Source organism: Hyla sarda, chromosome 8 (assembly GCF_029499605.1).
Source record: "Hyla sarda isolate aHylSar1 chromosome 8, aHylSar1.hap1, whole genome shotgun sequence".
NCBI classification, from domain to species: Eukaryota; Metazoa; Chordata; class Amphibia; order Anura; family Hylidae; genus Hyla; species Hyla sarda.
The window spans coordinates 154696486-154708721 of record NC_079196.1 but is presented as its reverse complement, the minus strand read 5'-3'; the positions used below and the strand labels follow the sequence as shown (position 1 = coordinate 154708721).

The following is a 12236-nucleotide window of genomic DNA, read 5'->3' as shown; positions in this document are numbered from 1 at the left end:
ACGATCACTTACCTGTCCTCAGGGCTCCGGCGCGTTCTCTTCGGGATCCCCTGCATCGTTGGCGCTCTCCATCGTTGTCATCACGTCTCTGCGTACGCCGTCCCGTCATCCAATAGGAGCGGCGTGCGTAGCTACGTTATGGCGGAGAGTGAGGATGCCGGGGAAGCAGAGGCCTTGCCGGAGCGTCGGGGACGCGGCGACAGCAATGGACGGTGACATCCAGGGCAGCGGTGACGGTCCGGAGCGGCTGGGACAGGTGAGTACAACTTCCTCTAACAGTGGTCTTCAACCTGCGGACCTACAGATGTTGCAAAACTACAACTCCCAGCATGCCCGGACAGCCGTTGGCTGTCCGGGCATGCTGGGTGTTGTAGTTTTGCAACATCTGGAGGTCCGCAGGTTGTAGACCACTGTCCTATACATTGCTCGGATCCCACAACATACGATGGTTTCAACAAACGATGGTCCGTTTGGAACGGATTACCATCATATGTTGCGGGACCACTGTATCCCAGGTACATTGATCAAAGGGCTCAGCCACGTAATTGCGAATCGTTTATACATTAGCGTACTTATTTTTACTTTTTATAGTCTGTTTATACTGGAAGTTGTAACTGCTTTTTTCAGCTCACTCTCTGCCTGTGCTTCTTAGGAGCGCACCGGATACTTGCAGATGCAGTAGGTGGAACTTGAAAATAAAAGGGGAAAAATACACCAGGAAGAAGCCTCTTATAAAATCAAAATGTGCTTTATTTCGGATCCATTCAAACTAACACAAAATAGACATCACAGAGAGAACACATGCTTAATACATTTCACAAGGGGGTGCCTTAATCATAAGCTTATGACTAAGAGGCAACCCCCTGAAACGCGTCAAGAATGCATTCTCTCAATTTTAACTAAGCCATACAACGCAAGAAGTATACGAGACAAAATCATGCATAGGAATAATAATTATTAAAAAGAACAACCCTCTTTAGGGAAGAACACTCAACTCATTTAGGACTTTAAATCCAATAAGATTGGCCATTCCACCACAAGCTTATTATATATTTTGGTGAGGTTTTTAGCCATAACTACTACCCTACTTTTTAAAGGAGTAATCAAAGCTTTTAAAATGGATGGCCTATTAATATTAGATTGGTGGGGGTCTGATCAGCCCCTCTAGATCAGCTGTTTGAAGAGGCGCTCACTCAAGAAGCTAAACGGTGGGGGTACTGGGAGTTGGACCCCTGCAATCTAATATTGATAGCCTATTTGAAGGATAGTTCAACAATTTTAAAAGTGTGGATAACTCATTTAAGGCAATGGCCAAACACTGCAGAACTGCTGCATGTTTTCTGCAGCAAAAAGTGAGTTTTTTCTGCAGCAAAAAGTGTTTTTTTGGCAGCTTTTCATTCAGTTTTTTTCAGGAAAAGCCAGAAGTGGCTTCGAAAGATTTGGGAATTATAAAGGAAGGACCAATACTTCTCCTTTCTGAAGGATCTCCTTCGAGCTTTGACTAAAAAAAAATAGAATAAAAAACTGACACAAAGTGCTGTGTGTTAAACCCCCCTAAGAGTGATAATGGGAATGGTAATATCAGTTGCAGTTTACAGCTCTGCACCTGGGCTTGCACCATAAAACAATGGCGAGTTTAGGCAAAGCCGCAATTCATTAACAATCGCAACGCTCTACCACTAAGGCCTGTGTATGAGAACCCTTATTTACCAACATTTTTTTGACGCTGTTTAATTTATTGGACATTAATAGTGGAGAAAAAAAAACATTCAACATGAAAGTGCAGGGTCCACACATACTCCTAGATATCGGATAAAATAAGCCTAATTTTAATATTTTACATATTGTGTTTTAATGTTTGTAAAAGCAGCTGTACGAAACTAGCCCTAAGCTAGAATCCGACTGTACCTCCTGTATTTCTGCTGCTAGAACACAAGCACTTACATGAGAGCTTGTAAAATGTGTCCATCTTGGTCTATAATAAAAACACTAGAAGATCCGAGGTGTCATTTGTTCTCTGTAAAAATGTTCGGGCAGGTGTGATGACTTAAAAACCTGCCAACTGCAAAGATCAAAACAGTCAGCGAATCAAAGGTGCTTAACAAAAAGTAGACTTTCCTGTCAGTAAGCTGCTTGTTTTACCTATCAAGTAAAAAGGAGACGGACAGAGAAGGCTCTTGCCATTGCAAACATTCCACACATAGAGAATCATTGTAGTTTCCTGTTATAGGACTTCATCACCTGACATGTCATATAAATGATGCCACTTTGTTTCTCCCATACACCTGCAACAACCAAGTATAACACCAGTATCAGATGGCAATATGGAGAGTACAAAAATAGGGGGTTTCTTAGGAGCGCTACTGTATGCAGGTGTGAATAAAATAGAACGTGAGCCAGCAGTTACACAGGACTAACTTTTATTGAAAAAGAAGTCAAATAGAAAGGGACAACGCGTTTCGGCACACACTCTCGCCTTCCTCAGGTAGACAAAATTACTATATTTCGTAATCCCGGCTGGAGATCCTGTGTGCTGGCCAGCAAGAACTGGCGGGATCTTTTCTATGAATTGTGACACAAGTCTAAACGGTATCCAGAACGACATAGCACCATTAACATTTTTATTTTAAGCACATTTGGCACTTGCACTTTATTAAAGGGGTACTCCGCTGCTCAGCGTTTAGCACAAACTGTTCTGAATGCTGGCGTCGGGAGCTTGTGACATCATAGCCCCCTCCCATAGACTTGCATTGAGGGGGTGGGGGGTGACCTCATGAGGGGGCGGGGCCATGATGTCACAAGCTCCTGGTGCCGGCTCCAGCATTTGGAACAGTTTGTTCTAAACGCTGAGCAGCGGAGTACCCCTTTAACCTCTAGAAATGTGTTGGCATTTTGCACAGGGTGTTTCTTCCCCTTAAAATCCGAGGTAGCCTGTTAAATGCGATATAAATGGGCATAATCAGGCCCAGAAAGGTGGGGTCACCCTTTGTGGGGCCAGTGCTCAACCGGAGGATCAGAATAGGAATACTATTGGGTAGGGATCAACGATATCGTTTTTTTAGGTCCGATACCGACAATCTGCGACCTTTCAGGTTGATAGCCGATAACTTATACAGATATTCCGGTATAAGTTATCGGCTATTACACCCCCCCCCCCGCAGATCAATGATTTAAAGCAGGCGCTTTAAAGGGGTTGTGCGCTGCCCTGCATTTCGGAGCTCCGCGCGCAACGTCCGGAAGTTCGTTACTCCGAACGCTGGGTGCGGGCTTCCGTGTTCGCGGCCGCCGGGCATGACGTCGTGCCCGGCCCCCTCGTGATGTCACGCCCACCCCCTCAACGAAAGTCTATGGGAAGGGGCGCGACGGCTGTCACGCCCCCTTCCCATAGACTTTGGGAATTCCATGGGATGGGAAGCCTCAGGATGTCGCAGGAGCCAGAAGTAGCGCGGACCCCGGGAACAGGTATTTATAAAACGGGGGATGGGGGAGGCAATGGGGCAGCGGCAGCCTCTGGCCGGGGAGGCGGGGCATTATCGGCATATCGGCAAGGTAATTGCCGATACCGATAATGTCCAAAATCGTGATTATCGGCCGATAATATCGGCCGAACCGATAATCGGTCGATCCCTACTATCGGGGTTATCCTCCTCTCTCTACAATCTCCTGTTTTAGTTGACCTCTCAGCAAACAGAAATACTAATGGAGTAACTTGGGATACACAAGACCTCTTGATATCTACAGATAAGGGTGAAAACTATTTGTATACTGTTTTTCTGATTGCACAATGGTTTAATTTTATTCATAAAATTTAAAGATGGATGCATCTAAGTAAATCAAATGACAAACTTGGATTTACTTGATGGATGCACAGCAATTAACTACCCTGGTTTTCTTGTAATGTCTTCAAGTGGTTGTAATGTAATGACATATATGCATTTTGAGTACTTTTAAGTACTGTAATATAATTAGGTTATGTCTTAAAATCAAAGAGTGCAGCTGCTCCTTCAATCAGATGATAAGTGGGATCACCCGGGAGTCGTGCCCTCACTGATCAGTAAGCAATGGTATATCTAAGTGTGGTCTGAAAGCATCTCAATATCAGACTCTCAACGGTCATAATATAACGGCAAATCCTAGCGAAATGCCCTAACATTATTAGTTGGGAATACCCCTATGACCCACTGACACCAGATATTTTTATCAGAATATTGATAACTCTATTTGTCGCTTTATTTATTTTGAGCTTGAATACGAATACTGCATTTATTGGCCATTCGCACAACCTGATCAATAGACAAACATATAGCTTACAAGCTACATATGAAAGTTTCACATCTAGATTCCGCATTATATACTAAAACATAAGGAAGACTTCATTTAAGTGCTTATTGTTTACTAGAAGTCTCTGCAACTGAAAATATCAAGCCGTGTACTGTATCTCGGAAGTAGTAATATATTATGCCTTTTGGCAGATTCAATAAATAGGGATTAAGGCCACATCAAAACTCTTCAGGCAAAACGTGTTTCTCCGCATTGGAGGGCAGATCAGATACCAGTAATATGTTTCTGTAAATCTCACACAAAACATACTGGGGATATGAGAGACTAGTATTTCTTCTACAACAAAGCAGACAAGGACATATCAACATGAATTATTTATCTATAATAAAGAATAGTACCTGCTTTATGAAACATCTCTAATAGCTCTTGTCGAAGTGATTTTTCCAGGTTGAAATAGTTATTATCTTCGTCAGGATTCTGAAGGAATAGAGGGATGTGCTGAAAAATGATGACTCGCTGGCACTCTCGCTGTTTGGCAATGGCCAGTTGTTCCGCAAGCCACCTGTCTTGGTTTTCCTTCTGTTTTGGGCATTTTGATGCATCAAAAAACAATTGTGTATTTAAGACAAGGAAAAATACCCCTCCGACCCAGAAGGAGAAGTAGTCATCACCCCAGTTGTTGCAGAAGGTCTGTATAGTCTCACGGGTTGGAGTGTTGCCTATGTCATGGTTACCACTGACAAATACCATTGGGATGTCAGGGTTGGTCTTCAGAAGAACAGTTTTCAGATCACATTCTTGAGCTTCTTTCCATTCAATTCCTGAAAAAATATAACTAGAATTAGACTCTCATGTAATATGCTATAAAATAATAACTGATAAAGCAGAGCCCCGGCTCTTCCCTGGAGCTAAACATCATGATATATGGAGGGGACATGTCCCCTCCATATATCTCTATGGGAGAGCCGAATATAGCCGAACGGCTCTCCCATAGAGACACATGGAGGGGCTGTGGCGGCCCCCGCTTCAGGCAGGGGTCGTGACACACCCCTGCAGGGGAAAGCCAGGGCTCCATACAGGAGATTGCGGTGGGGGCAATGCTCAGACCCTCTGCGATAGGGAATACGTTTTTATCCATGAGATTTCTCCTTTAAGACAGTGCTGAATAAACCACAAACCTACTGAGTCTTTTTCTATGGAAGAAAAACCGTGCTGGAAAAAACAATTTAAAGTAGGTATCTAATACAATTTAACCCAAGCGGTAATCTAATACAATAAAGGCACTATAGTAGAAATAATGCAATGTATATTTCAAGCTTCTGAGATGCAATAAGCAGATTTCCAGGAGAGGCCATTTAACCAAAAAGAATGTCACCAAATGTGTGTCTCTGAAGGGTCCCTGAAGGCCACTCCACCATGTTGTGCCATGAACCCAAAATAACTTCAAAGATTCCTTCTTGTTACAGTATATACTTTTTTCTTTAGCCATATAACATCATTAATTTAAGTTATACATTTTTGTGAGATTAGAGGAGTCAGGCAGAACTAATGTATAGCAATTAGCTTTCTGGACTGATAAAGGATTCTTAAAGAGAACTCCAGGACATGACATTGGGTAAGGAGAATGTTGCACGCCATGACTAGTATTTGTGCACTTCTCCTGCCCAGTCCAGATTGATTGACAGCCTGAAAGCAGAAAGAAGCTCTGCCCTGTACTAAGGCTGTCAACCAAGCTTGACTGAGCAGCCGTGTCCACCCCCATGACTGGATAGCAGCCACAGTGCACACTATTCAAAGTCATTGTTTAGCTTCATGCTGCATCACATTGCGCAGAAGGCTGCTCTCCTCATATGTCAGGCGGCCCTGGGTTCCATCTGGGATCTAGGTAGGTACACTAAGCAGAATATACAGTAATTGTGACATGAATATTAGTTATATTAAGTCAGCCTTGTCAACTATAGATTGGAGATTTGCATCATGTATTTTTATTTCTATAATTTCTTTTTTTTTATTATGGGATTACACTTAGAGCAAATATTGTCATGATGATGAATTGAGACCTGACACTATTTGAACATCAGAAATTTTAAAACAAGCACGAGTCCCAACTGGAGAATTAAGTTAGTAAGGCAAGCTCTCCCATCAGAGGGCCTGTCAAACAACTCAGCTTTATGGATCCACTGAGAGTGTGAAATGACATGACTAGATACTGTAATGACAGGGCTATTCCCATCATAAAAAGTGATGACTTAGTGCTAGGATATACGAGGTAGGATGGGAAAAAAAAGTCAAAATACATTTAATGTAAAGAAAAGGAAAGAAAGAGGCGCGCTCCTAGTCTGATACTGTTGATAATTACGATGACCAAGTGCAGGTTAGTGCACCTTACTGTGTCCTGTTGTGCTGAGGGCACAACACCTCGATGTGCATGCAGGCTCACACGGAGCCGTACTCAGAGCGGTGTCACCGGTGCTGGTAGGTAAGTGGCTGCCTCTGCGTCCTTGACCGTGACTGGCAGGTCCGGTAAAACGTGAATGAACTTTGAAGAAAATTTGGACAAGATACGGCGCCTTCTTGGAGTGGATGGGTGGAAATAAAGGATAAAAACTAGCCCAGGTGTATACCAAAGAGGCTATTTTTATTCACCCTGAATAAAAGTAGCCTCTTTGGTATACACCTGGGCTAGTTTTTATCCTTTATTTCCACCCATCCACTCCAAGAAGGCGCCATATCTCATCCAAATTTTCTTCAAAGTTCATTCAAAATACATTTAATGGCTTTAACAGAAGTAACTGTGAGAAACTGAACATATTACTTTTCCACAAAGTCCCCATGCAAGAATATGCATTTGTTGTATCATTCAACTAGCTTCTGTATTTATACAGAGAAGAAGGTTTTCATATGCCCATGAAGCCAGGTGAGCAGCCATGCAGCGCCTCCGTCAGTGGACTGAAGATATGATAATTGCTGGGTGCCGGATCAGGGCAATAAGGAGGATGTGGAAGATGTTTGAAACCAGGCAGATGCCCTGCCTCTACTGTCACATGCATTGTCATGATATAGCTGTTGCTTGTTCAGATCAGGAAGCTGATTGAAAACCATTGTTCATTTCTGCTTAAGGGTAGGGCCACACACACCGTATATGCAGTGTATTTTACACTGCGTATCAGGAAATACGCTGCATATTCTCCTGAGCAGACACACAGGGCTTCCCCACAGTAAGGTTTGGAGTACGCCCATACGTCACAGTCTTGTCGGTGCGCTGGGCCTGTCTCCAAACATCACTGCGCACACAGGGCTGCCATTGGGTATCCCTGTTTGTCTGCTCATAGAAAAATATGTACAGCGGATATTGCACAGCATGAAATACGTATACCCTATGTGTGATGCTACCCTTGAAATTTTCTACCCACCCTTTTGCTCATTTATGGTGCTATAGATTTCCACAGGTTTCACTCCCTCTACTCAAAGAAAGTGAACTGTTTGTTGATGATGAAATTTTGCAGTGAGAGGTTCCTTTTCCTGCCCTCATGGCTGGCACGTGACTGTAGGTCAAGCGCTGCACCACAGTTGTATACAATGAACATATACACTGACTCTCCACCACAAAGCACATTTGAATGCCTGGCTGCTCACTTCACATTCACTGGGCCAAGTGGTCACCTAATCAACCCAGGAAATGTATTATGCTACACCAGGGATTAGCAATGCACAAAGTCTATGCATCACCTCTCACTACCGTACAGAAGCAGAAGGTCCGGAGATACACAGGTGGCAAAGCAATCAAACTGGTGACCACTACATCTGTAATGTACTGCCTGGTAAACATGGTGCCAATGGGGAGAAGCTGGGTTGGATGGTAAGCACTCTCTCTTAGGGCAGCTGTAGGCACAGGCTAATAATAAGAGTTTGGCAATGTCTGACTTAAAGGGTACCTCTCATCAAATAAACTTTTGATATATTTTAGATTAATGAATGTTGAATAACTTTCCAATAGCATGTTAATGAAAAATATGCTTCTTTCTATTGTATTTTTCCCGATCAGTCCTGTCAGCAAGCATTTCTGACTCATACTGGAGTCCTAAACACTCAGAGCTGCCAGCTTGCTTTGTTCACAGCCAAACAGGCTGTGAACAAAGCAGGCTGGCAGCTCTGAGTGTTCTCCTTTGTGAACAAAGCAGACTGGCAGCTCGTAGTGTTTAGGACTCCAGCATGAGTCTGAAATGCTTGCTGCCAGGACTGGTAGGGAGACCCCTAGTGGTCATTTCTTCAAAGTGGAAAATTAAATAGAAAGTAGCATATTTTTTAATAACATGCAATTGTGAAGTTATTCTGCATACATTAATCTATAATATATCAAAAGTTTTTTTGATGAGAGGTACCCTTTAACAAACAGTTCCAAAAAGTTTATGCTTATTTTCCATCGCCATGCCCTTAACCTCACAATGTGAAAAGGATATTTGCCTTTATTTTTTGGTTTAGACTTGTGCCATAACTTTATGATCGAGACCATGTTTTCCCTGTAGAGGTGTGTGTGCCACCTGCTGTGCAGGAAACTGCAGTGTGACCCCATCTGAGGTCCCTTGCTTAGCTGGGTGGCATGAAGCACCAAGGTGCAGGTTAAACATAGAAGGGGTGCAGTGCTACACCAGACCTGTAGCTCCTTCCATCTCAGGTGAGGGTCGGTGATCTAGCATTACTTCAGTGCTGCACAGCCTTCATTCTCAGGATAGCTGGGGGTTGGGGATGCAGCAATACTTAAAAGGGTACTCTTGGAGCAAGCAGTGGGTGTTGAGACATCATGGCCACACCCCTCGTGACATCACACCACACCCCCTCAATGCAAGTCTATATGAGGGGGTGTGGCCACTACCACGCCCCTCCCATAGACGTGGGAACGGAAAATCATGCACTACACTATACATTTTAGAAAGCGGAATGTCCACCTGAAATTTCAAAGCAAAATTGCAGGTGGACTTTTCGCTTTCTAAAATGAATAGTGTAGTGCATGATTTTCCGTTCACAAATTCACACTTCGGAATTTGGGAAGCGGAATTTGTGAACGGACAATCCGCTTGGAAATTTCTGCCTGAAGAAAGGCGTTGCTCTTTCTTCAGGCGGAAATCCACGCGGAACACATTGCAGTCTATTGGAGACTGCAGTGTCCGCGCGGTCCTAGCGCCGACTGATTCAGTCAGCGCTGGCCACACTCGGAATCTCCGGGCGGAAATTTTCTGCCCGGAGATTCCGTAGTCCCCTGTAGGGAACATATAACTATGACAATCCATAGTAATCAAAACTGAAAACCCAATATCAGATTAAAGGAATACCTGAATCAGAGTGAATAGAAACTACACCTTCTTCCTCCTCAATATCACCTGGAACAGAAGGGGCCACTACCGGCTGCGGAGGGGGAATTACAGGTAGAAACCCTTTAAGGGCGGATTCTATCTGGCCCTTAACCATCTCCTGCATCTGTACAATCAGTGACGGAGATTCAAAAAATTTACATAAAATTTTAAATAATAACTTAACCCCATAAGGACGCAGCCCTTTTTCACCTTAAGGACTGAGCCCTTTTTCGCAATTCTGACCACCGACGCTTTATGAATTAATAACGCGAAAACGCTTTTACCGAATATTCTGATTCTGAGAATGTTTTTTCGTGACATATTCTACTTTATTTTGGTGGTAAATTTTCAGCGTTACTCGCATCCTTTCTTGGTGAAAAATCCCCAAATTTCATGAAAATTTTGCATTTTTCTAACTTTGAAGCTCTCTACTTGTAAGGAAAATGGATATTCACAATACATTTTATTTTTATTCACAAATACAATATGTCCACTTTATGTTGGCATCATGAAATTGATATATTTTTGCTTTTTGAAAAAATTTGAGGACTTCAAAGTAGAGCAGCAATTTTCAAAAATATCATGAAAATTGCTAAATCTGAAGGGACAGATGTTACAGAACTACAACTCCCAGCATGCCTGGGCGGTCCAGGCATACTGAGAGTTGTAGTTTGGCAACATCTGGAGGGCTACTGTTTGGGCACCACTGTAACAGTGGTCTCCAAACTGTGACCCTCCAGATGTTGCAAAACTACAACTTCCAGCATGCCCAGACAGCCTTTGGCATGCTGGGAGTTGCAGTTTGGCCTTCCTAGTGGTTGCCACAGTAAAAGATCACTTTACTTTCACTCTGAATTCCCCCCCCCCCTCACCACCCCCACTGTAGTTTCCCTACCTGACCCAGGATCCAGCAGTCTCCAGCGATGATCGGGGATCTCCAGGCATCTTCTCCTGCAGGTACCGGCCTTCATCTTCTTCCCACGACCCCCTTGACATCCAGGGGAGGGAAGAACGGGGGGTTGACATGGCAACCCACTGTCCTGCTCGGCCATTGGTCAGAATCAGTTCTGACCAATGGCAGGGGATAGGAGGAGGTCGCAGCTCTGCGACCTCACTCTTAGTCCTCAAGATGATCGGGGCTGTCCCTGACAGCTCCGATTATCGCTATTTTCGAGGTGATCGGGTCACCAGAGACCCGATCAGCCCGGAATAGCAGAAAATCGCATGTCTGAATTGAAATGTGATTTTCTGCGATCGCCGACATGGGGGGGTCTCAGGACCCCCCTCGGCGATGTGCGATGAATGATTTCAGCAGGCATCCCGATCCGGTCCCCAACTGGCTAGCGGTGGGGACCGGAATTCCCACGGGCGTATGCATTCGCCCCACGTCCTTAAGGACTTGGAATGCAGGGCATACGCCCGGTGTCCTGAACAGGTTAAACCTGAAAAATGTAAACTTTAAATCAAAATACACCTGCACCCACCTGCAGCAATGATCCTACTAATGCAAGCTGAACAGTTAGGTTGAGCATAATCATCAAATCATCAACTCTACGCATAAGGCATTCCCTATGTTTAGTCTTCTTAGTCGCTTTCCTAGGAGTATCCTAAGAAACAAGATAACTATATGAGAAAGAGAGCCATAACACTCACCCCGCCGCAAGAAAGGGTACCGTAGATGCACTCTTGGATTCCGCACAGTCCCGCTTGGAAGAGTCCTCCCCAATGAAGCTCATCTTCCTCAAACTCTTCTCCCTCCTGGAGGCCAGCAGCTGCAGCTTCAGCCTCCCGATGGTTGTCCTGTGTGCAACGGAGGCAGAGCAGCAGGAAGGTTTCCCTTTTTGAATATGCCGCTCTGGAAGGCCCGGGCTGCGGCTTCTGACATCACATTCGCCATCACGTACGCCCCTCTCTTCCTCAGCCGTCACAGCATGTGACCTCATAACCCCGCCTCCCATTATGCCGCAGCCGAGAGCTCCCCGTGTGACTCCGCAGGAGCTCTGGACCCCATCAGATACCGCCACGTATGTTTTTAGGGTAACAGCACAGCCTGACCCGCAAGCATGGGCCGCCCGCGTGGCAGAGAGCAGGGGCAGAGGGAGAAGGAAGGCGGGTGGCAGCACTGGAATGCTGCTGCTGGGGGTAGAACAAGGAAACCCCCCAACCAGGCGATATCGGAGGCCCAGAAAACTCTCCCAACTAGGAGAAAAAGGCCTCCCCTGGCCCTCCCCACCGTCATGACATCCATATCACCAGAGGCGTGGAATACTCCAGGAATACTTCCTGCAGGAACAGGAAACCACTGAGGCAGAGAGGGATGTGCATCCTTTTTGTACTCTAGGGTTCCTGTTCCTGAATGAGGAGTCCATCTCTCTGGTGGTGCTATTGTGACGGGGTGAAAAAAAGGGATTTCCCCCACAATAATATTTTTTTTTACTTCATAAGAAAAGAAGATTAGAAAGTTAACAAGGCATGAAAGAAATGCCATTGTAACCAAGGAAATTGCTCTGAAATCTTGGGTCCTATTTTGCCTGCTGTGCTATGTCTCAGGTTTATGTGTTATTAAAGCAGCTTTCTTGAAGCATTTTTCTACGTTTGGAAATA

The 12236-nt window shown here is 44.6% G+C and overlaps 1 protein-coding gene across 1 annotated transcript in view; it reads right to left on the bottom strand.

Annotated features, from left to right (window-relative positions):
* Positions 1 to 12236, bottom strand: part of CPPED1 (calcineurin like phosphoesterase domain containing 1) — a 117095-nt gene that overhangs the window by 56470 nt on the left and 48389 nt on the right. Inside the window, exon 3 of the mRNA XM_056534158.1 lies at positions 4680 to 5102. Coding sequence (XP_056390133.1) covers positions 4680 to 5102 — 423 coding nt within the window. The remainder of the gene's footprint in view (positions 1 to 4679; positions 5103 to 12236) is intronic.